Here is a 23,393-nt window from a genome sequence, read left to right as displayed (position 1 = left end):
TTGTCCTTTGTGATTATATAGTGCCTTCTATTTTTATAAAACATTAAGGTGGGCTACACCACTATGCATAGCAATAATGCATGATAAAATACTCTGCATTTATGGTAAAATAGTGCACGTCAATGTGTAAACTGTGGGGCAGTGCATCATGGTGCTATTCATTTTGAGCAGTGCCGTTGATAGGAGCAGCATGCAGGGGGCATGATATGGCACCTCCCTGAGTAGCACTGTTGATTGGAGCACTCTGCAGGGGCATGATAGGGCAAGTCCATGAGCAGCACTGTTAATAGGAACTCTGTGCAGGGAGCATATAAATGATGGCATCTCTCTGATGCCGCGTACACACGAGCGGACTTTTCGACGGACTAGGTTCGGCGGACCGGACTCCGGCGGACAATTCGACCGTGTGTGGGCTCCAGCGGACTTTTTTCCCCAAAAGTCCGACGGTCCTAGAAATAAAACATGTTTAAAATCTTTCCGACGGACTCGAGTCCGGTCAAAAAGTCCACTCGTCTGTATGCTAGTCAGACAGACAAAAACCAACGCTAGGGCAGCTATTGGCTACTGGCTATGAACTTCCTTATTTTAGTCCGGTCGTACGTCATCACGTACAAATCCGTCGGACTTTGGTTGATCGTGTGTAGGCAAGTCCATTCAATCGAAAGTCCGTTGAAAAGTCCGCCGGACCTAGTCCGTCTAAAAGTCCGCCCATGTGTACGCGGCATGAGCAGCACTGTTGATTGGAGCACTGTGCGGTGGGCATGTTAGGATGTCTCCCTAAGGAGCACTGTTGATTGGAGCACTGTGCAAGGGGCAACTCAGCCTGATGGAGACCCAGACCCCTTTGCTTTGTATTGAGGGTGTTTTAACTCTAGCTGCAGCAAAATATTAAGAAGCAGTTTAGAAGAGGTTAAAACAAAAAAAAAAAGTATCCCATGAAACCATTAGAGGGTGCTGCTCATCCATTTAACAGAAAAGAAACAGTTGTGGATTTTACTTTATGCTTGGTTCACACCTATGCAGGTTGCAGTTTACATATTCCAGGTGCATTTTGCGTATTTCAATACACGTTTTTGATCCATTGAAGTCTATGGAACCAAAAAAACAGAGAAAAAGTCCCTGGCCCTTTCCATAAAATGCACAGATGTGAACGTGACACATAGGAAACCATGTTAAATGAACTGTAGTGTGTTTCTGCAAAACTGAAAACGCAGGCCTTAGGCTGGATTCACACCTATGCATTTTTAGTGCTTTTTGCATTTTGCAGATTTGCACTACAGAACGTGTTCCATAGGAAACCATGTTAAATGGACTGTAGTGCAAATCTGCAAAATGCAAAAAGCACTAAAAATGTATAGGTGTGAATCAGACCTGAGGCTCGATTCACACCTATGCATGTTGCTTTTGAGCGTTTTTGGAGGTTTTTTTTTCATGCTTGGCACGTTTTTGAGCAGCGTTTTTGTAGCGTTTTTGCCGCGTTTTTGCCGCGTTTTTGCCGCGATTTGCGTTTTGCGTTTTTTTTTTTTTTTCTTTTTTTTTTTACAGTCTTAAAAAAAAATAAAAAAAAAAAATAAAAAAAAATAAATAAAAAAAAAAACGGCAAAAACGCACCAAAAACGCAGCAAAAACGCTGCAAAAACGGTGCACTTGCGTTTTTGATGCTTGTCCATTGAAATCCATTACATGCAAAACGCTGCTTTTTGCATGAAAAAAAGTCCCCGACCCTTTCCAAAAACGCAGAGATACAAAAAAGCATTGATGTGAACATGTTCCATAGGAACCCATATTAAAAAATTCCCATGCATTTCTGCAAAATGCAAAATGCATCAAAAAACGCGCTAGTGTGAATGGGGCCTGACAGGGTTTGCTCTGCATCTGCTGTTCTTCAGAAGCACATGAAGAGTATTGCTAAAGTCATGAGTTTAAGCAATGAGTGCGGAGTTCTATTATTAATTTCCTTTACGCTTTTACAACATCTTCAGTTTTCTTAGCCCAACCTCATTTTGTTTAAAATAGCATTTCCTTTTACGCCTAAATTCTGATTGGTTGATGTGGTGATTGTACATTGCCTGTTTATTCAGGAAAAAGCCAAAGCTAACACTCTTAGGTCCTGCCAATGGCACATTCGCTGAAAGGAGAGGACAGCTCAGGCCAGGCTCTGTGGAGAACAAGCATCACAGCTGCAACCCATTTCCAATTTTCATTTTTCTCACTTCAGTAAACCTCGTCTAGGCATGGATAACGCCCCTTTTCCCATCCCGTCCCTTCTCCTCCCCTCCCACAGCCTCCTCGGACATGTTACATGACCAAGGAGGCTGCAGGCTCATTTAGAAAGTGCTGCACGAGCTCACACATGCTAAGTTGGAAGCCAGCTGTGGTTCCTCAGGAGGCCACCTTCCGTATTTAACCACTTGCCCAATGGGCATTTTTACCCCCTTCCGTATTTGTAAATTCGTAAATTTGAAAATTCGAAATCCAGAAATTTTGAATGTTCAAATTTAAATGAGTATCTATTTTTATTATATTGTATATATCCTTTTAAAGTATTCCATTCTTTATTTGTGTGACATTGGGTATATAAAAGTTTTATAATAATCTATTTTGTGCCATGACAAATAATAAATGACAGATATGGGATGATGCTGACTTTTACTTACCTAAATGATTAATTTCTTCCTGTCTTAGTGAGAAGCACACTCTGGGGAAAAAAAGAAAACACGTGTATATTTATAATACTGTAAACAAAGCATGAATACAAAACATCAATTTTGTTTGGGTACAACAATGCATGACCGCGCAATTGTCAGTTAAAGCGATGCAGTGCCGTATCGCAAAAAATTACCTGGTCATTAAGGGGGCAAATCCTTCCGGTCCTTTAGTGGTTAGTTAGCAGGGCCGCTGATAGAAATCATGGGGCCCCCTACAGCCCAACTGATGGGGCCCCCTTCAGCCCCACCCCTGGTCACTCCTTCAGCCCCACCCCTGGTCCTGTCCCTGGTCCCTCCTTCAGCCCCACCCCTGGCTTCTCCCCAGTGAGTCAGGACACACAGGGGTCTCTCAATATAAGCAATTACATCTCCCCCATCCACATGACATGACAGGGGGTCGCCCATTATGAGTACTCTGTCCCTGCTCAGGACACACAGGGGCCCCCCATTATATGAAGTACAGTACACCTCTGCACACATGTTCCATCACAGTACACCTCTGCACACATGTTCCATCACAGTACACCTCTGCACACATGTTCCATCACAGTACACCTCTGCACACATGTTCCATCACAGTACACCTCTGCACACATGTTCCATCACAGTACACCTCTGCACACATGTTCCATCACAGTACACCTCTGCGCACATGTTCCATCACTGTACACCTCTGCACACATGTTCTATCACTGTACACCTCTGCACACATGTTCCATCACAGTACACCTCTGCACACATGTTCCATCACAGTACACCTCTGCACACATGTTCCATCACAGTACACCTCTGCACACATGTTCCATCACAGTACACCTCTGCACACATGTTCCATCACAGTACACCTCTGCACACATGTTCCATCACAGTACACCTCTGCACACATGTTCCATCACAGTACACCTCTGCACACTTGTTCTATCACCGTACACCTCTGCACACATGTTCTATCCCTGTACACCTCTGCACACATGTTCTATCCCTGTACACCTCTGCACACATGTTCTATCACAGTACACATGTTCCATTGCTTTACCATCATGTACATATGTGTCATCGCTGCACACATGTTCTCTTAGTGCACCCCTCTGTACACATGTTCACCATTGATGGTAAACAGGGTTCAGTGTACAACTATAACAAGAGAGGCCACTGGCTCTTACCACTCTTGCTCCAGCAGACATTTAAATCTCCAGGCTGCACATTGTATTTTCTGCACAGCCTGGATGGAGGAGGAGGCAGGTGCAGCTCTGAGTGACAGAGCAGCAGACCAATTGGCTTCCAGCTACATTCAGAAGAATTAGCAGTCAGACATCCTGCTGGGAGGCAAAAATATGTAGATTGCAGTGTAGGAGAGGTGTAACAACATATTCGGCGACCCATCGCAGTTTGCTACGGAAGTGACGTTCCGTTGCCGCCATCTTGCTACACCCCGCACTCGTCCACAGTAAGGATACACTAAGAAGGGGGAAAGCAGACATGTTGTTACACCCACCAGAGTTTTGCATTTTACACGTATTTATAACAGTAAAGTCAGTTTATATAGTGAAATACAGTACTTAGAACTCCGTCTGACTACTTAGAATGAATTTTAAAAGCAGCGGCAACCCTGCTTATCTCACAGGTTTGCTAATCTGACAGAAGTTCGCTGCTTTTAAAATGCAACATCTAAGGAGTCAGACTGAGTTCTAAGTACTGTATTTCACTATAGAAACTCACTTTACTGTTATAAATACGTGTAAAATGCAAAACTCCGGTGGGTGTAACAACATGTCCCCTTTCCTCCTTCTTAGTGTATTCTTACTGTGGACAAGTGTGGGGTGTAGCAAGATGGCGGCGACGGAATATGACTTCCGTAGCAAACTGCGATGGGTTGCCGAATATGTCGTTGCAGAGGTTTCCACGGTGCTGTTCTCCTCACTGACACAAGTGACACGAGTAGAGATGTGGGCAAGTCACACATGCAGGCTACTTGCCGTCGGTGCTGCTAAACTGAAGCCAACCCCTGTGCCCTGAGTCCTCTTACCGTCCAGAAAGTATTCTCCTCCTCCTCCCCAGCCTCTGGTTGGCACAGCTGCGCCTGCCGCTCCTCACCTCTCGGGTGGTCAGACCCCATCTTGTGCTGGCTGGAGAATTTTTTTTTCTTTCATTCTCTGCTCAGATTGCCTGCCCCCCCCCCCCCCCCCCCCTGCTGGGTTGGCCGGTACAACAGGGCCAGTTGTACTGGCTTATCAGCGGCCCTGTTAGTTAGTATGTTTGGAAAGGAAGGGGACAGTTTTAAGGTTAGTTAGGTGTATATCTGTGGTTCCACTTTAGTTCTGAATTATCTCAGACTGATGTCAAACTGATGCCATCATCGCAAGCCAGGTTTAATAGATCAGTTTTCTTCTTTCCTATTGAAAAGGGTTGTATAGTGTTGCCTGTGGTGCTGGGGGGAATAAAGACATACTGTACCTTTTGCTCGGACAATATTTCTTTCCTATTAATGGAAAAATAAAATATTTAACAATCCATTTATAGACACAGGTGACAAGACTCATTAAACCATAGAACAATGTGCAGAATGCTCTATCTTCTACAACCATCAGACATTTTCCTTTAAAACTTGTCTGATGCAAATTTGTGCTCTTTGACTTTGGTCTTTACTGATAAAACACAAGAGTAAAATGTTTCTCCATTGTATTTTATATGTATTCAGCAAGAAGCAACAGGGGCTAATAAAGTTCAATTTCATAGCAACCAAACACTAAATCATCTATACATGTATACACATGTTGTAGTATATAAACATATCACTAGAGGGCACACTTTTCTGCAGTTTGAGCTTTGAGACTTTTAAGAACAGTAAATTGATTCGTTATTTCATTAAATTTGGTTAGTTATTTGATTTCAGATTCTTATCAAATCACATGACTTGGTCAAATCGGGTACTTTACTGGCAAATTATGATACAGCCGTTCTGAATACATTTATGCAGAACTACCTAGCCCACAATAATGAAATCACAGCAATTTTTTTTCTTAAATTGTTCAATGTGATGGGGACTGCTTAAAGGTGAGTAAAAAAAAAAGAGCAGGTATCTAAACCAGGGATATGCAATTAGCGGACCTCCAGCTGTTGCAAAACTACAACTCCCATCGTGCCTCTGCCCCTGGGTGTCATGCTTGTGGCTGTCAGAGTCTTGCTATGCCTCATGGGACTTGTAGTTCTGCAACAGCTGGAAGTCCGCTAATTGCATATCCCTCATCTAAACGAAACATCCATGTAAAGTTTCTCAATGCTTAAAGTGGTTGTAAACCTAGTTACACCACTTTTACCTATAGGTAAGCCTATAATAAGGCTTACCTGTAGGTACTGGAAATATCTCCTAAACCTGCATGGTTTAGGAGATATTTACCATATACGCTTGCGCCAACATCTGAAGAAAGTGCACGATCCCGCCGTTTCTAAGGGGCTTGTGCAGTGAACGGCGGCTCCCGCACGGGAATGGCGTCACGCGACTCCAGCCAGTCACAGAGCCCACGGCCCCGGAAGGAAGAGGGGTGAAGATGGATGCAGCCACCAGTGGGGACATTGTGGACATTGTGGGCTTCATTTTCAGGTCAGTTGCACATAATGGGCTAGTATACAGTGCATACTAGACTATTATGCTTTTACTTTGCAGGGAAGAAAAACGGAAAATTCCTATCAAAATACTTACCGTAATTTTCCTTTCCTGATGGACTCCATGGCAGCCAACGTGTGGGTTTAGTCCCGCCTCTACTACCCTATAGGACACTACTCCCATAAATCCTTGCTCCTCACCAGCAGCCGTGTTCGATAACTAGCCTACTCCAGCCATTTGGGAGGGAACTCCTGCTGCCATGGAGTCCATCAGGAAAGGAAAATTACGGTAAGTATTTTGATAGGAATTTTCCGTTTTCCTGACAGACTCCATGGCAGCCAACGTGTGGGAAATAACTCGCCATACACACCCGGGTGGGCAAAAATGCTGCAGAAAACAAAGATTTATTTAACACCGTCCACCGACAGTATTTTAACACCAAAATCAACTGAGGATAGAGCCGCTGGCTCAACACAATAATGGGACATGAAGGTATGGATCGATGACCAAGAAGCCGCCCTGCAAATCACTTCAGGTGCGACGTGACGAGAAGCTGCCCACGAGGTCGAAAGACTTCTAGTCGAGTGTGCTGTCACCGCCTCTGGAGGAGCCAAGCCCTTCTCTCTATATGCCCATTGAATTGCCTGTACAATCCATGCAGCAATGGATCTAACTGAGGCTCGGAGCCCCTTGTTCTTCCCGTAGAACGACACAAAAAGATAATCCGAATGACGGAAGGGAGCCGTTACTTCTAGATATTGTTTCAAGGAGACACCAACATCGAGTGGATGTATTTCCAGATTACCAGCGGATCTAAAGGTAGGAAGTGAGATCTCTTGGTTCTCATGAAAGATCGAGGTGACCTTAGGGTTTGACCCTAGCATTGAAATTAGAGTCACTCTGTCCGGGAAGAAGGTTAAGAAAGGTTCCTTTGACCCCAAAGATTGGATTTCGGACACCCTCTTGGCCGAAGTGATGGCAGTCAAAAAGGCAGTCTTGATAGTAAGTTCCCTAACAGACAGTGGTTTATCGAGTTGTGAGAAGAACTCAAGAACTAGAGGAAGATCCCATTTGGGGAATCTGGGTTTCCTTTGAGGCCTCATTCTGATTGCTCCTTTGAAGAATTGTTGAATAAGGGCATGTCTGGCCCACGACACCCCAGTAAAGGCGGAGATCGCTGAAACTTGTACACACAGTGAACTGACAGACAAGGGTAAATCCAGGTCTGATTGGAGGAAACTCAAAATGTCCTGGACCGCAGGTGTGTCACATGACTTGGCCCTAGATGACATATGAGTCGAGAATTTTGTCCAAATACGCTCATACACTTTGTTAGTGCTTTGTCTTCTTGCATTCAGAAGTGTAGGAATAGCCTCCATGGGGCAACCTAATGCTTCCAACCTACTCCTCTCAAGAACCAAGCCCTCAACTGTAGGTGAGCTGGGCACGGGTGGAGAATCGCGCCTTGGGAGAGTAGATCCGTTCTGGTCGGTAGAAGAACTGGTTCTCGGAAGCTGAGGAGTGATAGGAGAGGAAACCAAGGCCTGTTGGGCCAGTAAGGAATGATGGCTACTATCTCCACCTCCTCCCACCTGAGCCTCCGCAGGAACTGGAAGATAATAGGTATCGGAGGAAAGGCATATGCTCTGTGGAACCACCAACGTTCTGTCAGTGCATCTATCCCGTAGGCTTGTGGATCCCGAAACCTTGTGTAATATCTCGCTAGCTTTTTGTTGTACGGAGAAGCGAAGAGATCGACCTCTGGAGAGATCCCCAGTGTTAGTATCCATTTGAACACATCCTCGTGGAGAGACCACTCGTTGTTGTCCAGGTGGACTCGTGAAAGAAAATCCGCTTGGACATTGAGAATTCCTGGAACATAGGTTGCCGTTAGGTTGGTCAGATTCTTCTGGGCCCAGACCATTATTGGTTCCACCTCCTGTAGAAGAGACAGGCTTTTGGTACCCCCTTGTTTCCTTACATAGGCTACTGCCGTCGTATTGTCCAGCCTGAGTAACACAGATGTCCCTGCTATCAGATGACAAAATGCCAGCAGTGCCTGGAAGGCTGCACGTAACTCTAGAGTATTCGACACCAGTCTCCGCGCTGGGAAATCCCAGGAGCCTTGAGCCACTTCCGCTAGGCAATGAGCACCCCAGCCTCTCTCGCTGGCATCTGACGTCACAGTGATCCAAGTGATAGGAAGGATGGAGTGACACCTGCGTAGATTTTCTTTTTGAAGCCACCAGAGGAGGGAACCCCTCATGGTCTGAGAGATGCAGATACGCTGACTCTTGTCGCCCGACCACTGAAGAAGAAATCCCTTCTGAAAAGGACGCATCCTCCACTGAGCCCATTTTACCATTGGTATTGTGGATACCATGGTGCCTATGACCCTCAAAAACTGGAGGGCCCGGAGAAGAGGAGAGAGCCAGGCGAATCCTGTCCCGAACTATCGTGATCTTCTCTTCGGGTAAGGAAATTGTACCTCTCGCTGTATTGAATAGGGCCCCGAGGAACACGAGAGACTGAGAAGGCTCCAGTTGGCTCTTCTCCCGGTTCAGGAGCCATCCAAATTCTTGGAGAGTTGAGATGACCATATCTCTGTGTTTCAGGAGGCAGTCTCTGTCTTGGGCCAGTAGGAGGAGATCGTCCAGATAGTGATAAAGACGGATCCCTCTGGTTCTTAGTAAGGCCACAACGGCCAACAAAACCTTCGAGAAGACTCTTGGAGAGGTGGACAGACCGAAGGGAAGGCATGTGAATTGTAAGTGTAGTTGGCCTATGGAAAAACGGAGAAAGCGTTGAAAATCTGCTGCCACTGGAACGTGGAAATAAGCGTCCTTGAGGTCTATAGAAATGAGCCAGTCTCCTGGTTGGACTGACTGTCGAATTGTGGACAGGGTTTCCATTTTGAACCTCTCTTTTTTGATGAAGCTGTTTAGGTGCGTCAAATCTATGACGGGTCGCCATGCACCGTTCTTTTTCTGGACCATGAAAAGAGGAGAATACATCCCCATGCCACGTTGGTCGTCTGGGACAGGAATGGCCGCGCCTTGATCTAACAAAGATCTCACGTAAGCTACAAGGATTTCTCTTTTTTCTTCTGTGGCTGGAAGAGATGTGGGGATGCACCTGAGCCTGGGAGCACTGCTGAAAACCCAGGTGTGGCCTGAGGAGATCGTTCTTACGGTCCAAAAGTCCTGGATCGAGGCCGCCCAAACATGCCGGAAGCGAAGGAGGCGAGCCCCCACTTGGCCTGCCTGGGCGGGCCCCATCTCAAAAAGACTTGGTCGGTTCCTTCTCACCCGACACACTACTCTTAGCAGACTTCTTAAAAGATGATTGTCTGGCCTTCCAAGATCTGGAGAACTCGCGGTCCGGCCTGTATCCACGTGCTTCCCTGGCACGATCCTGGTTCTGTTTCCTTGGAAACGATCTTCTCTGGCCTTGTAATCGCCTGTCCTGAGGGAGGAACCCCGACCTACCCCCGGTGGCACGGGTTATGGCGCTGTCTAATTTATTTCCGAAAAGAGAGGACCCATCGAAGGGAATACGGCACCAAACCTGCTTTGATGCTGGATCTGCCAGCCAAGGGCGAAGCCAAAGGGCACGCTTGGCGGTAACTGCAGACAACATAACTCTAGCCACCAAACGGATAATGTCGATTGAGGCCTCCCCCAGAAAGGCTGAGGCTAATCTTAATTCCTGGACGGGCGAACTCCTGGCCACTTCCTCCGAGACACCTCTAAGTGTCTCGTCCACGCTGTCTGACCACGTCTCCATAGCCTTGGACATGGCGGCCAGAGCCAAGGCTGGCTTACAAGCCATACCAGCTGTGAGATAGACTCGCTTCAAATCCGAGTCTATCCGTCTGTCCAGGACGTCTCTGAACGAGACCGTGTCTTCCAGAGGGAGAGTCACATGCTTGACCAGTCTCATCACAGCTGCATCTACTAGAGGAGCCAACTCCAATTGTTTAACCTCTTCTTCCTTGAAGGGATAAAGCCTCTGTATTTTAGAGAGAAGGGAGTTCTTTTTCTCTACCTTTCCCCACTCATCCGTGATAACTTCCCCTAATTTAGCGAAAAAGGGGAAGCTGACACATTCCTTCTTCAGCTGCTTGAAGAACTTCCTCTGTTTTGCAGGGGCCGTTACTGGCTCTTCCCAGTTTAAAGTTTCCTTTATGGCTTTAATCAGAGGAGGAAGTAAGTCAAAACTAAATCCAGTATAAGGGTCTTCTCCCTCAGAATCACTATCTGAGGAGACAGCAGACAGATGACTGGGTAGAGAGGACTCACAAGTGTCCTGAGTCTGGGTATCCCTCATTGGTGGGTCTGGAGGCTCTGCAGGAGAAACATGGGATTGGCTAGATCTCAATTCCTTTAGATTCTCTTTCACGATCTTCTCCACTAGAGACTTGAGTTGCTGATCTGATCCACCTCTTTCACCTGTTGCTTTTGTATAGCAGGTATCACAGAGGGATTTGCCTATAGGAACTTTTGCCCTACACCCCCAGCAGGATCCTTCGGCTGCATGACTGGAGTGAGACTTGGAAGGGCGAGATGGTTCCCGGCTACGGTGTCTCGATTTTGAGGAGGAACCGTGATGTCCAGATCTGGAAGAGGAATGCCGGTGCTGTGATCTAGATGAACCACTTCTGTGCGAGTTAGGTTGCTGAGTAGACCTAGAAGGGCTGACAAGAAAACAAAGCCTTCTGTGTTAATGGAGACAAACAGATCACTGATGCTCCATAACCCCCCCCCTCGCAACACCCAGGAAGGAACCCCCTACCAAGTACCTGTTGCGAGAGGGCTGGCCAGAGGCAGGCGGTGAAGCGTTCGTGCTCCCGGAGGGATCCATCAGGGCTGAAAATACAAGCAACCAGTTAGGAACTAGAGAAGCTGTAAGGGCAGGCCACAGATCTGTCCTCAGAAGCCCTCTCACCTGACACAGCAGAGTCAGAGCCAGGGGAGATACTGCTAACAGTCTGCAAGCATTCCCAAGCCTGCAAACTGTTTCCTCGAATTTAAACTGGCGCCCCTGTGACGTCACCGCCGTGGCCCTAGTGCGCACGCGCAGTTACCGCTATGCGCGTGCGCGAACCAAGCCTCGTTCTCGTGCCGGATCCGCGCATGCGCAGAACGGCCGCGAAAACGAAACCAGGAAGTGAACGGCGGCTGGAACGCAGAGGGAACCAGCCGCCATATCAGCCAATTACACTGTACCCGACAGTGCAGGGAAGGCACAGAATACAAGCAGACAACACAGAGGGAAGGATTAACACAAACTGCTGCCATGAAAGGAAAACGGAACGGACTCACCACTCCTACTGCGATCGAGACCTGGGTCAGGTAAGACAGCACAGACCGGACTTATTCCTGGGCAACAAGGGTCACCTGCTAGTAGCTAGGCTGTATGACCAGTGTGGGGTTTGCCTGCCAGTGGCTAGGATTACACCGTCTTCAGCGCCTCTTCCGTATGCCCTTTCCATACCCTGCTAGTAGCTAGGGCTTATTGGAATACTGCGACCCTTGCATAGGAATCGCTCGCCAGATCTGACCGCAGGGAGAAATAATCTTCAGGTAGAAAGACCATCTTAGCTAGGCCCTTGGAGGAGGACAAAAAAAGAACACGGCTGCTGGTGAGGAGCAAAGATTTATGGGAGTAGTGTCCTATAGGGTAGTAGAGGCGGGACTAAACCCACACGTTGGCTGCCATGGAGTCTGTCAGGAAAGAGGAAGTATAACCCATCAGGTCTGTCCTGGAAGCACTGATGGAGAAGAAAAAGAACAGCAGGGATTTCAAATCCCCCGGACCACTGGAGCAGGTGCGGGGTGCTGGCAACTTAGCAACCTCAAGAGGTAAGTATAGCGGTGAGGGACTGTCGGGGTGGGAAAGTTGTCTAGTGTTAATTCAGCTTTACATTTTTTCTGTGAAGATGAACTAACCATTTAAAGTGGTTGTAAACTCTCAGGTTACACTTTAGGTCATTGCAATCTACATTAATAAGGCTACTGATCAGTGCCTGTGAAACTTCACTTACTTTTACAGTCTTCTCACAATCATTCATTTTCCCTGTAAACGGCATAGTATGGAAGCCTCACGATAGTGTGCCTTCCTCCTCAGCTTCCTAGTTCTCCCCTTGTGACTGTGTGAGACATCACTCAGGGGGAATGAACCAGGGCATCACAGAGACTTCCATACCTCTATGGAAGTCATTGGCAGCTATGAATGGCGTAGCTTGGTTGTCATAGTAACGGCGATCGAGATTGAGGTTTGGATTACACGCGATCGCGCATGTGCAAGATTTCGGCAGGGGAACAAAGGAAGGGTGGAAATGACATCCACACAACTTTACTTTACTTTATCAAACTAAAAAAAGGTAATTGCGGAGCAGTTTTTAATTATGTTTTAATGTGCAAGGCATGTAAATACATAGCTCTATAATAATATTTAAAAAAAAAACTGAAAAAAAACTGTGTTTACTTCCTCTTTAATGTCTCCCATAGATTATGCTGCCTATGAAAAAATATGTACAAACCCTCCAACATGACCCTTTCCAGTAGGCACAGAACTCTCTCCTCTAGCTTTCTCATTCCACCTAAAATTTAAAGGATAAGTTCACCTTTTAAAAAAAATAATAAATGCACATTTTTTTCCAGGTAAAAAAATGTACATTTATTATTCCTTTTTTTTTATAGGAGCCTATAAAAAAAAACATTGCAATTGGCATCAGCAGATTGTGGGTGCAGTATCAGGCTCCTGCATACTGTCTATGTAGCAGTCTGTACCTCCGATATGAGCAGTTACTGAATGGCAGGAAGCTTAGTGAACTACCTAGAGTGCTTATCTGCACCCTAGTAGTTCATTGAGAACTACAAGATAACAGCTGGAAAGACTGGCGGTATTGTAGTTTATTAATTCAGAGAACGGTCACGTAGGCGGAGCTGTGCTCTTTTTCAAATGTGGTAGTAGGTGCGGGGAGAAGATCCCTGGCCTGCTGTCAGAGGGAGGGAGTATCGGAGGGAGAGGAGGCAGATGCTGAACATGTTACATGTTCACAAAGGTGAAATTATCCTTTAACTGCTTCCGGACCGCCCACCGCACATATACTGTGGCAGGCAGCCTGGCTACATGAAACAACATACCTGTACGTTATTCACGCCTTCCGGGTCTGGGGAAATATTGAACTTCATAATTATATCAAGGTGCTTCAAGGGAACCATTGTGAGGACTCTCTAATTCAGGATTCGTTCCCTACTGGGAGAATGTAGGAAATTACCATGCTCAGTCAAATATATATATATATATATATATATATATATATATATATATATATATATATATATTTTTTTTTTTTTTTTTTTTACAGACATATTATGTACTTAATATATTTTATGGTATATTGAGATATGGGCCTGGTTTGTGCTTACAAGACTGGTTACTGTTTCCTAATAAACAGAACATTTGCTGGTGCCTTCAATTATACTGTATCTCACAAAAGTGAGTACACCCCTCACATTTCTGTAAATATTTTATTATATCTATTCATGTGACAACACTGAAGAACTTACACTTTGCTACAATGTAAAGTAGTGAGTATATAGGTTGTATAACAGTATAGCAGAGAGGGAACATAAAATCAAAGCTCCCATTGATTTCCTCTCTCTGTGTGAGCTTAGGCAGTCTGCGTAATGTATCAGTATTATTTTTTGTTTCTCTTTTCTGTAACTTTGTCTGTCCTACAAAGTGTCTTACTATACTGATAGCAGTTGTGTGTCCATTGTAACAATATTCTTTTTTGTATTACTTACTTTGTATCTTATTGGTAACATCATTGCTTTTAAAGGTTTACCAGCTACATCATATTTGGTAATATCTTATTAATACAAGTTTCTTTTTTGTATAATAGTTAGTTTAAATAAATTAGATCTTTATATTTTTGCACCGTTATTATTCTGTTATTGATTTTATTGGTTATAGCTGCAAATGCATTGGCTAGAATCTATAGACAAAAGGTTTTTATCACTTATGGTATATATCGTTAAGCGAATAAGTGAGGTAGGTAGAAATCGCCATAACAACATGCGCACGTGCCCCCCCCCCCCGGCGACCCGCTACCCCCTGCTGTGATCGGACACAGCGGGAGCCATTTAGGTCCAGTGGAACCCGGCGATCGCTTGTAGAGAGTATCGTAGATCGCAAGAAAAACAGAAAAACCCCGCTCTATCAAAAAAAACCCAAAAAAATAGCTGCAGTTCAACTGTGGATAAAGCACAACAAGGAAAAACAAAAAGAAATAACTGCGCTGTATGTGAAATACCAAAAAATGACTTGTGTGCAATAAATTAATGTGCACAATAAACCTACAAAGTGTATCTAAACCACATCAAATCATAATAATTGTAATATAAAGTCCATAGGTGCAAAAAAGATGAGAGGAATCCTCTGATAATACCCGTGAGGGTCAGAAAAGAGAGTGGAGTGACAAACACACCCTGTAAGATGATCCTCCACCACCACACATATGTGCTTACCAGATGGAAGGCAGCGCCTGACCTGGATAGGCACAATAAGGCACATCTCAAAATGTTATCCAGGCACCATAAGGCACATCTCAGAATGATATCCAGGTCAGGCGGTGCAAATCTTTGCTAGATGATGCTACGGATGTAGAGCCTGTAAATATGGGTCCTGATAGCCAGCACGCGATCTCCCTCCGTGAGCGTAGCTCCAATCACACCAAAGCTGCAGTTAAAAAGAGCATTCACCAAGCCGGCAAGTGAGCGCCCGTTCAGAGATGAGTGCGATGACATCAGAGCATCAACCTCCCGAGAGGGGAGGCTCTACATCCGTAGCATCATCTAGCAAAGATTTGCACCTCCTGACCTGGATATCATTCTGAGATGTGCCTTATGGTGCCTTCCATCTGGTAAGCACATATGTGTGGTGGTGGAGGATCATCTTACAGGGTGTGTTTGTCACTCCTCTCTCTTTTCTGACCCTCACGGATATTATCACAGAATTCCTCTCATCTTTTTTGCACCTATGGACTTTATATCACAATTGTTATGATTTGATGTGGTTTAGATACACTTTGTGGGTTTATTGTTCACATTAATTTATTGCACACAGATCGTAGATCGCAGTTCTGTCAGTGGGGAAGAGGGAGATCTTGTGTTCGAACATGGATCTCTCTCTTCCCTCAGTCAAACCATCCCCCGCACAGTTAGCAAGCACCCCCTAGGCACACATTTAACCCTTTGATCGCCCCTGATGTTAACCCCTTCCCTGCCAGTGTCATTTATACAGTGACAGTGCATTTATTTTAGCACAGATCACTGTATTGGTGTCACTGGTCCCCAAAAAGTGTCACTTAGTGTCAGATTTGTCCACCGCAATGTCACAGTCCTGCTAAAAATCGCTGATCGCCACCATTACTAGTAAAAAAAATCTAAAAAAAATAAAAGGTCCATAAATCTATCCCATAGGTTGTAGATGCAAAAACTTTTGTGCAAACCAATCAATATACGCTTATTGGGATTTTTTTTAACCAAAAATATGGAGCAGAATACACATTGGTCTAAATTAATGAAGAAATTAGATTTTTTAAATTTTTATATTGGATATGTTTTATAGCAGAATGTAAAAAAATAAAAAGGCGTACAATTACCACCAAAAGAAAGCTCTATTTATGGGAAAAAAGGACATAAATTTTGTTTGGGTACAGCATCGCACAACAGCGCAATTGTCGGTTAAAGCAACACAATATCGACAAAAGGAGGTGTAACCTTCCGGGGCTGAAGTGGCTTTTGTACATAGTGTAATCAGGGTAGGTAAACTTAGTTAAGATTCAATGTAGTCAGTGGAGCCAGGATTAACTGGGGTCATGTACAGTTCAGCTGGCATGCTCTGAGAGCTTCTAGAAAGTTCCAGAACTTAGTGGGCGGAGGGATGGAGATAGAACCTGAATATTCATGGGAGCTCTACCAATCCCTGGATAAGGACGGCCCAGAAGGTGGAGAGTCTGCCCATAAATGTTCAGGAGCCTGGCTATGTGGGGGAGATAATCCAGGATCCAGAGGCCTGGAGGGGACCCCTGTGCTGGGGGGCTCCGCCTCAAGACAGAAGGTGTGCGGTGGCTGTGGAAAGAGAAGAGTAGAGAGGAGAAGGAACCAGAGAGGGGCCCTCACCTCCTTCAGTCTCATCTTGATGGGTTGAGACACCTGGCAAGCAAGTGGGACCTGAACAGTAGGAGGCCTGGACAGAAGTCACCATCTATGCTGCAGGCAGGATTAAAAGGGACTGAGTGAGTATCCTCTACACTTTTCACCACCGCCCCTAAAGCCTACAAGGGAGATTGCAACTGGATGCAATATACAGCTAGCTTTCAGAGGCACAGGATTTTGTTATGCTCCACTCTTACTTTGGGAATTCTCAGTTGGAGCCAGATGCACTGGCATTTTGCAGGGAAGACTAAAGCACCTGAATTTAAGTTGGGACTTGTGGCTAGCCAGGGGGAATACAGTCTGGGATCTTTGCTAAAAGTCTGTAATCGCTCAAGTTGTCCTCAAAGTTCTTTATTGACCAAGTTTGTGTGCCTGCTGAGAATGCATGTTGCCTGGCTGTACAGACAAAGGGGGACCCAAAATCCAGTGGTCCCTAAAGGAGTAGCACTACATATATACAAAGCGAAAACTTTTTTCCACCTGTGTCCCATTCCAGAGATTTCCCTTTACTTCCTGTCCTGTAGATATAGCAGAAATTGAGAAGAAAGCTCTTCAAGGTAAATCTACTCTGAAACAATTGTGAGGAACAATTGTCCCCAATTTTTCTCCTTCCAATTCAAGTGACAAGTCAAAATTTTGGATTTTCCCTTGCTTTCAGTCTCAATGAGGATGCAGCAAGAAACTGAATGTGGTGCACATAGGCACAGGTGACCTTACGGAAAAATCTCCACAGCTACATTCCCAGTCTGTCTCTCTAATAAGGGATAATGTATACAGGGATTTGAGATCTGTTTGTGATGCATGTGTGTTTTGACTGCATAGTCTTTACCATGTAGTTACAATAAGCACCATGCAGGAAAAAAAAAGCCACCAACTGATCTGAAAGAGTGCAGAAGTCAGAAGTCAGTGTACATTAGCTCAAATGGGGTATCACTTTTGTTTTTGTTCTTCATTCATTTTACAGTTTATAAATGCTGTCGGTATGATAATGCTGTAATCATGTGCATTAAAACTTTTTCAAACTTTCCAGCTGCGATGTTACATGCTGCATTTATGAGCTGTCATACAGACAGTAAACATGAGTTTCCAAGTTGAACAAATGCTATCTCAATGCTATCTCAATTATCTGACTTGGAACTCTGATTTCATATGTGTTCAGTTGGAATTACAAAAGTATTAAAAACAATGAAATCATAAATATAAATGACAAAAGATCCAAATTAGTTAAGATTGCTAACTGTAATCATAAATTGGTGTGAACAACCACAATATTAAAAATACCATATTTTTGGGGATTGAAAAATACTGTAAATCCCACAATAGTGAGGAGACTTGATCCATGTGATTTTATTGATAACACTTAATCCTGTATGTAAATGTATGCAGCGCCCTGCTCCTGAAGAGCAGACGCTATTCTTTTGAAATTTAAGTTAGTTGAAGCTACAGTTTGGCTCAGCTTATTATTACCTAAATTTAATGGTTTCTGTACCAGTTTGGCTGGACTGTGCAGATTTCTATCCGACCATGGGTGGTGCTGTCGCCATTGGTGGATGTTGTAAATACAGTCTGGTTGAACATATTGAATACTCTTTGCTCAGAAGCTTTTTGGTGGGAGTGGTTCATCCGCCGGGTAAGGCGGGGGTATTTAAGGAACAGACACCGTGTGGAGGTGGTTGGCGCTTCCTGACCTCATGGCCCTCCTGGCCTGGGGAACTGCTGTTGCTTAAAGTTCTGCCTTGAGGTTGGTGGACCCAAGGCCTAGCTACTAAAAGAAGGTTCAGAGTTTTAGTGGCCTACTGGTCCATAGGATGGTCTCTTTGCTGTCTGGCCTGCGGGAAGAAGCAAGGGATTGCAGTGACCAGGGCAGGACTCTTCAGGAGAAGACCGAGCATAAGGCTGGTATCTTGAGAAGAGCCTGGGAACTTAGTCGGAGACACATCTGGGATCAAGCACAGCAATCAGTTCATTCAAGATTGTAAGGTCTGTGGCAGAGACCATGTTAATCACAGCAATCAGTTCATTCAAGATTGCAAGGTCTGTGGCAGAGACCGTGTTCGAGCATCACATCGGCTGCTAGGTCAGTGAGAGAGACCTATCCGGTGGTTGTTGAATCCAGCTGTGGAAGTGCTATTCGCTGGATATAGAAATTACCTCAAACCACAAGATCCAAGGAACCTGAATCCCTTTTCACCCTCTACCTTACTATTGCATATTTTGTTCTTTAATAATACTTGGAAAAAAGGCCTAAGTGTTGGAGCCAGTGTTTCAATTGAGCAAGTGATAAGTACCCCTATGATGAACACTGTGAGGATGGTAACCTTAAGTCTGAAGAAAATTATTAGCAGCTCCTTCGGGGGTATTAAAAAAGTTTGCTACATGTATATTGTAGGATCTTTCTGGGTGAATGCCAATCCTCTTACTTATTTGTTTAATATTTTCCTGTTACTTACATTAATTTGGATGTTTTGTCATTTATGTTAAGGTTTCATGGTTTTAGTACTTGTGAAATTTCGTCTGTGATCTCTCAGGGAGTAGCGCAGCACTTTTGTGTCTATATATGTTGATTTATTATAGGGCAGTGATGGCGACCCTTGGCACCCCAGATGTTTTGGAACTACATTTCCCATCATTCTTAACTACACTGCAGAGTGCATGAGCTTCATGGGAATTGTAATTCCAAAACATCTGGGGTGCCAAGGTTCGCTGTCACTGTGATAGGGTATCCTATATTTGGTGCTAGCAGTTCTTCACAATTCTATCTGGATTGTTAACCACTATTGTTTTGACCTTTCTCAATTTTGGTATATATCGTTCAGGTAAAATTACTCTATACTCATATTTACAATTTGTATGAAAGCTCATCAACAACATGGTATGTGATGTCATAGCTGGTATCTCCAAAACGTTTGAGAGCTAGTGAACGTGTAGGCAGGTATAGTCTACTTTCTCCACTGCAGGTGGCACTCAACCACATCGGATTTGCAGAGGGAGAGGAAATCAAGAGCAACATGGTTCCTCCATGGTTTCCTGGATCACTGGGGAAGCTATAAGATTAGATGCTGCTGCCCCACGTGACTCCGGTGGCCATCTTGGAAGAGGAAGAGTCTATTTAAGACCCTGGCTCCCAGGCTTGGTGCGCATTTTGCATGCAGGTAGTGTAGAGTCAGGTCACCTGCCTGTCAGGGACAGTATTAGCAGTAGGGATAGGTTCCAGATGAGTAGGCAAAGAGCGGGGACACGTTAATTTCCTGGAAACCTCCCCGTTTGGGCACAGACTGACCAGACCACATTCCATCCCCCCGAGACACTGTTAGTGCATCAGAAACCCGCTGCTACACTGTTCGCTGCAACATACTGTAAGTCCACTTAGTTGGGTTGACTTCCCACTGGGTAGTTGTACTGGTTTGAACTACATTTATAATAAAGTTCTGTTACTGCTTCTGGACTATGAGTGTTTAATGCTGCTGCACTATGCTGAAGCTCACCACAAATGCAGCACAGAAGACTCCATGAAAGGTGATATCAAAAGCGGGATTTCTCCTGGAAGATTATTTCTCTAGAATCCAAATAAATCCACTTATAACTGTAAGTTTTGGTGAGCTTCCCCCATTTTAACACAAAATGCTTATTGCAAAGTTAAATATTAAAACATCTTACCAGTTCTGTAGAAGAAGAAAAACAGAAGCAGTGACAACAGGACTCCACCAACTGTGTACAACATTAGTTGAACATCTTGGACAGCAGGATCTAAAATTAGGTTGTGGAACATTATCACTGAGGATGTTACCAATTAAACAAAATGTGATTTTGGTTTTTGTAATCATTCTGTACAGTACTTTATTTTTTAGGTCCACATTACAACACAATTTATAAGAAAACAAATATCTCCTAACATAGCAATCTCTCTGCTCTTTAAAGAACAACTCCAGGCAGGAAAAATTCTGCTGTGGTCATAGTATAAAGTTATGTGCACTCGGTCTGTCTTTTTCTGTCAGCTGTAGAATGTCTTTAATGAATTGCATCACCTTAAATTGGCTGAGAACAACTGTCTCTAATAGAGGATGTGGTAAGAAGAGGATTCATTGTTGGATGGGTCTGCACTAAAAGATTGTAAGGCTATGGTGTTCAACCTGCATCCCTTTATGTGATGTGTGGCCCTTGGACCTCAGCAGTCTGAAGTGGAAACATGGAGTAGGGTAATAGCATTGATCTCTACTAGCCTCATGTAATGTGTTCCCAGTTTCGTTTTTGTCTTTTATAACATATCACCAGACAAAAATGTAGCATGTCCACACTCTCTGATCCTCATTTTCCCTGTTAGGTCTGCAGTTTGACGTGATGTCAGGGGCTGCATTTGAGGCCCCCTTTAGCTCATAACTTGACATCCACTGTTGTAAGAGCTGTATGTGCCTGGGACTACTAAAAGCAGCACCTTGCCGGAACATACTGTATTGGGGTGTTGTATACATTCCTAATTATTCTTTGTTATGGTCAAGTAAATAGTAAATATTGCATATGCTTATGTTGTATTGTTATACCCAGCTATCAGGTAGAGCTCTTATCCCATTTCAGATGTTTTCCAGTTTTTTCTAACTCCTATTGAAAAAAGTCTGATCAGACATGACAGCTTAGAGCTCTGCTTCTGAAGGGAAGTTTCTGCCGTATTATACCGTATCCCGGCTCAGCTTAACCTGGTAAATATTGTTACTCGGTCTGCTAATAACCCCTGCCACTTAATGTTCTTGGGAGTTCTCGCTTGAAAATGAAGGCAAAAAATAACAAAGAAGTGCTGCCTCATGCTTCAGTCAGAATGGCACTAGCTGCATCCCCTCATCTCACACTTAGTGAAATTCTCTCAGTGCTCTTAGGTATATTTGGCAACACAGGGGGAATATGACTCAGATCCATCTATACAAACTTCACAAATCACATTTTTTACAGACCCTGCTCATTCTTCTGTTCTGAGGCAATTTGAAAAAAATGCTTCACAAAGCCCTTAAACAGACCTCAGATCATATTACAGACAGTCTGACTAGGGAAATCAGAGAACTGGGCCAACGCACTGCAAATCTTGAACTGAGGGTTGATATACTTGAAAATAACACCCAAGCTTATGCAGTTGAATTTGAAAACCTCAAAGAGGAAAACTTAGTCCTTCAATCTCCTTTAGAAGATTAAGAAAATAGGGCCCGGCGTTCCAATATCTGTATGCGTGGAATACCTGAATCTGTCACTGATTTGCAAACCTCTATGCCATCCATGTTTCAGGAACTACAGCTTTCCATACCAGTCGAACGAATGGAGATGGAGAGGGTTCATAGAGCCCTCACACCTTGCAAAGCTAATGGACCACCGTGTGATATTGCCAAATTTCACTATTTCTGTACCAAGGAACAACTTCTAGCTGCAGCTAGAGCAAAAGATTCACTGATTTTCCAGGGACATACCTATCAACTTTTTCTGATCTATCTCAGATAACTATCTCCAAGCATCGGGCTTTGAAGCCACTTCTTCAAGTTTTACAGTGACATCAAATCACTTATCAATAGGGCTTTCCATTTTCAACTCATTTCACTTACCAAGGATCTAAATATGTCTGCCGTTCTGCTGAAGAAATCCACTTGTGATATCGCCAAATTTCACTATTTCTGTACCAAGGAACAACTTCTAGCTGCAGCTAGAGCAAAAGATTCACTGATTTTCCAGGGACATATCTATCAACATTTTTCTGATCTATCTCAGCTAACCATCTCTAAGCATCTGGCTTTGAAGCCACTTCTTCAAGTTTTTACAGCGACATCAAATCACTTATCAATAGGGCTTTCCATTTTCGATTCACTTCACTTACCAAGGATCTAAATATGTCTGCCGTTCTGCTGAAGAACTCCAATCTTCTTTACAAAACATTCAGCTTCTAGAATGCCTTCTCAACCAAAGCAATGCACAAAATTGAATGGTTACCCGTTCCCTGCAAAAATCAGCTGGTGCTGAAGGAAATAAAGGTCGCCAGGGGCAATCAAAACGTGGTAGTTTTTCTTCTCCTATGCTAACTCCTGAGGACTCTATGGACTGATGTCAGGTATTGTTATATCTTTAACTTCCAATTAACTAGATGTTTGGTAAATTTTTTTTTTTTTGTCTTACCAGTTTAGAGCTCACTCGATGCAAACTTTTTTCTATTGTTTAACTCCTTACTTTTCTGCTGATCTATTTTCTTTTTTTGCTGACAGCAGCAAGTTGTTTGTTATATTTCTTTACGTAGCCTCGAGCTATTATTCTTTTTTTGAATGTTTTCTGTGATGTTTTTTGTCACTTGTATACCCCATCCCTTCCATCCCTCTTCATATGCTTTCTCATGACACATTGATGGGTATGGAACTATTTGGGACAATGGGTCAATGCTATCATTTCTATTTATGTATTACTTTTTATTGTTGGCAGTGTTCCCTTTGGTGGTGTTTTTGTGCCTCCAGTTTGCTACCCTCGGATCCCCATTATTATGTGGGCTTCTGATGGTAGCTCTTTGGCCTCTGGTGGACCGATTGTCACTCCCCCAGTATGCCGTTCTGTTAAGCTATTAGTTCTCTTTATTATTACAAATCTTAGTAATATCTGCTCGACAAGAGCCCATTCCTTTCCTTTTCTTCCAGCCTTTCCTTTTCCTTACCCCCTATACTGAATTGTATGTGATCCTACTGTCAGAACTTAACCTTTTTATTAGGCAACTTCTTATGTTACCAATATGGACCCCTTAAACATTTTAACCCTAAATGTCCAAGGTCTTAATATACCACAAAAACGCACTAAAGCATTCTGTTCACTTGCCACAGCAAACATTCACATTCTTTG

General features: G+C 44.0%; 1 protein-coding gene across 1 annotated transcript in view; it reads right to left on the bottom strand.

Annotated features, from left to right (window-relative positions):
* Positions 1-23,393, bottom strand: part of LOC141134480 (uncharacterized) — a 44,605-nt gene that overhangs the window by 10,830 nt on the left and 10,382 nt on the right. The window contains exons 2-4 of the mRNA XM_073624004.1: positions 20,202-20,291; positions 5,163-5,187; positions 2,658-2,698 (exon numbers count right to left, since the gene is read on the bottom strand). Of these exons, the coding sequence (XP_073480105.1) occupies positions 2,658-2,698; positions 5,163-5,187; positions 20,202-20,291 (156 nt within the window). The remainder of the gene's footprint in view (positions 1-2,657; positions 2,699-5,162; positions 5,188-20,201; positions 20,292-23,393) is intronic.

Source organism: Aquarana catesbeiana, linkage group LG03 (genome assembly GCF_042186555.1).
Source record: "Aquarana catesbeiana isolate 2022-GZ linkage group LG03, ASM4218655v1, whole genome shotgun sequence".
Taxonomy (NCBI): domain Eukaryota; kingdom Metazoa; phylum Chordata; class Amphibia; order Anura; family Ranidae; genus Aquarana; species Aquarana catesbeiana.
Note: the sequence above shows the minus strand (reverse complement) of the source record. Positions and strands in the feature narration are given on the sequence as shown.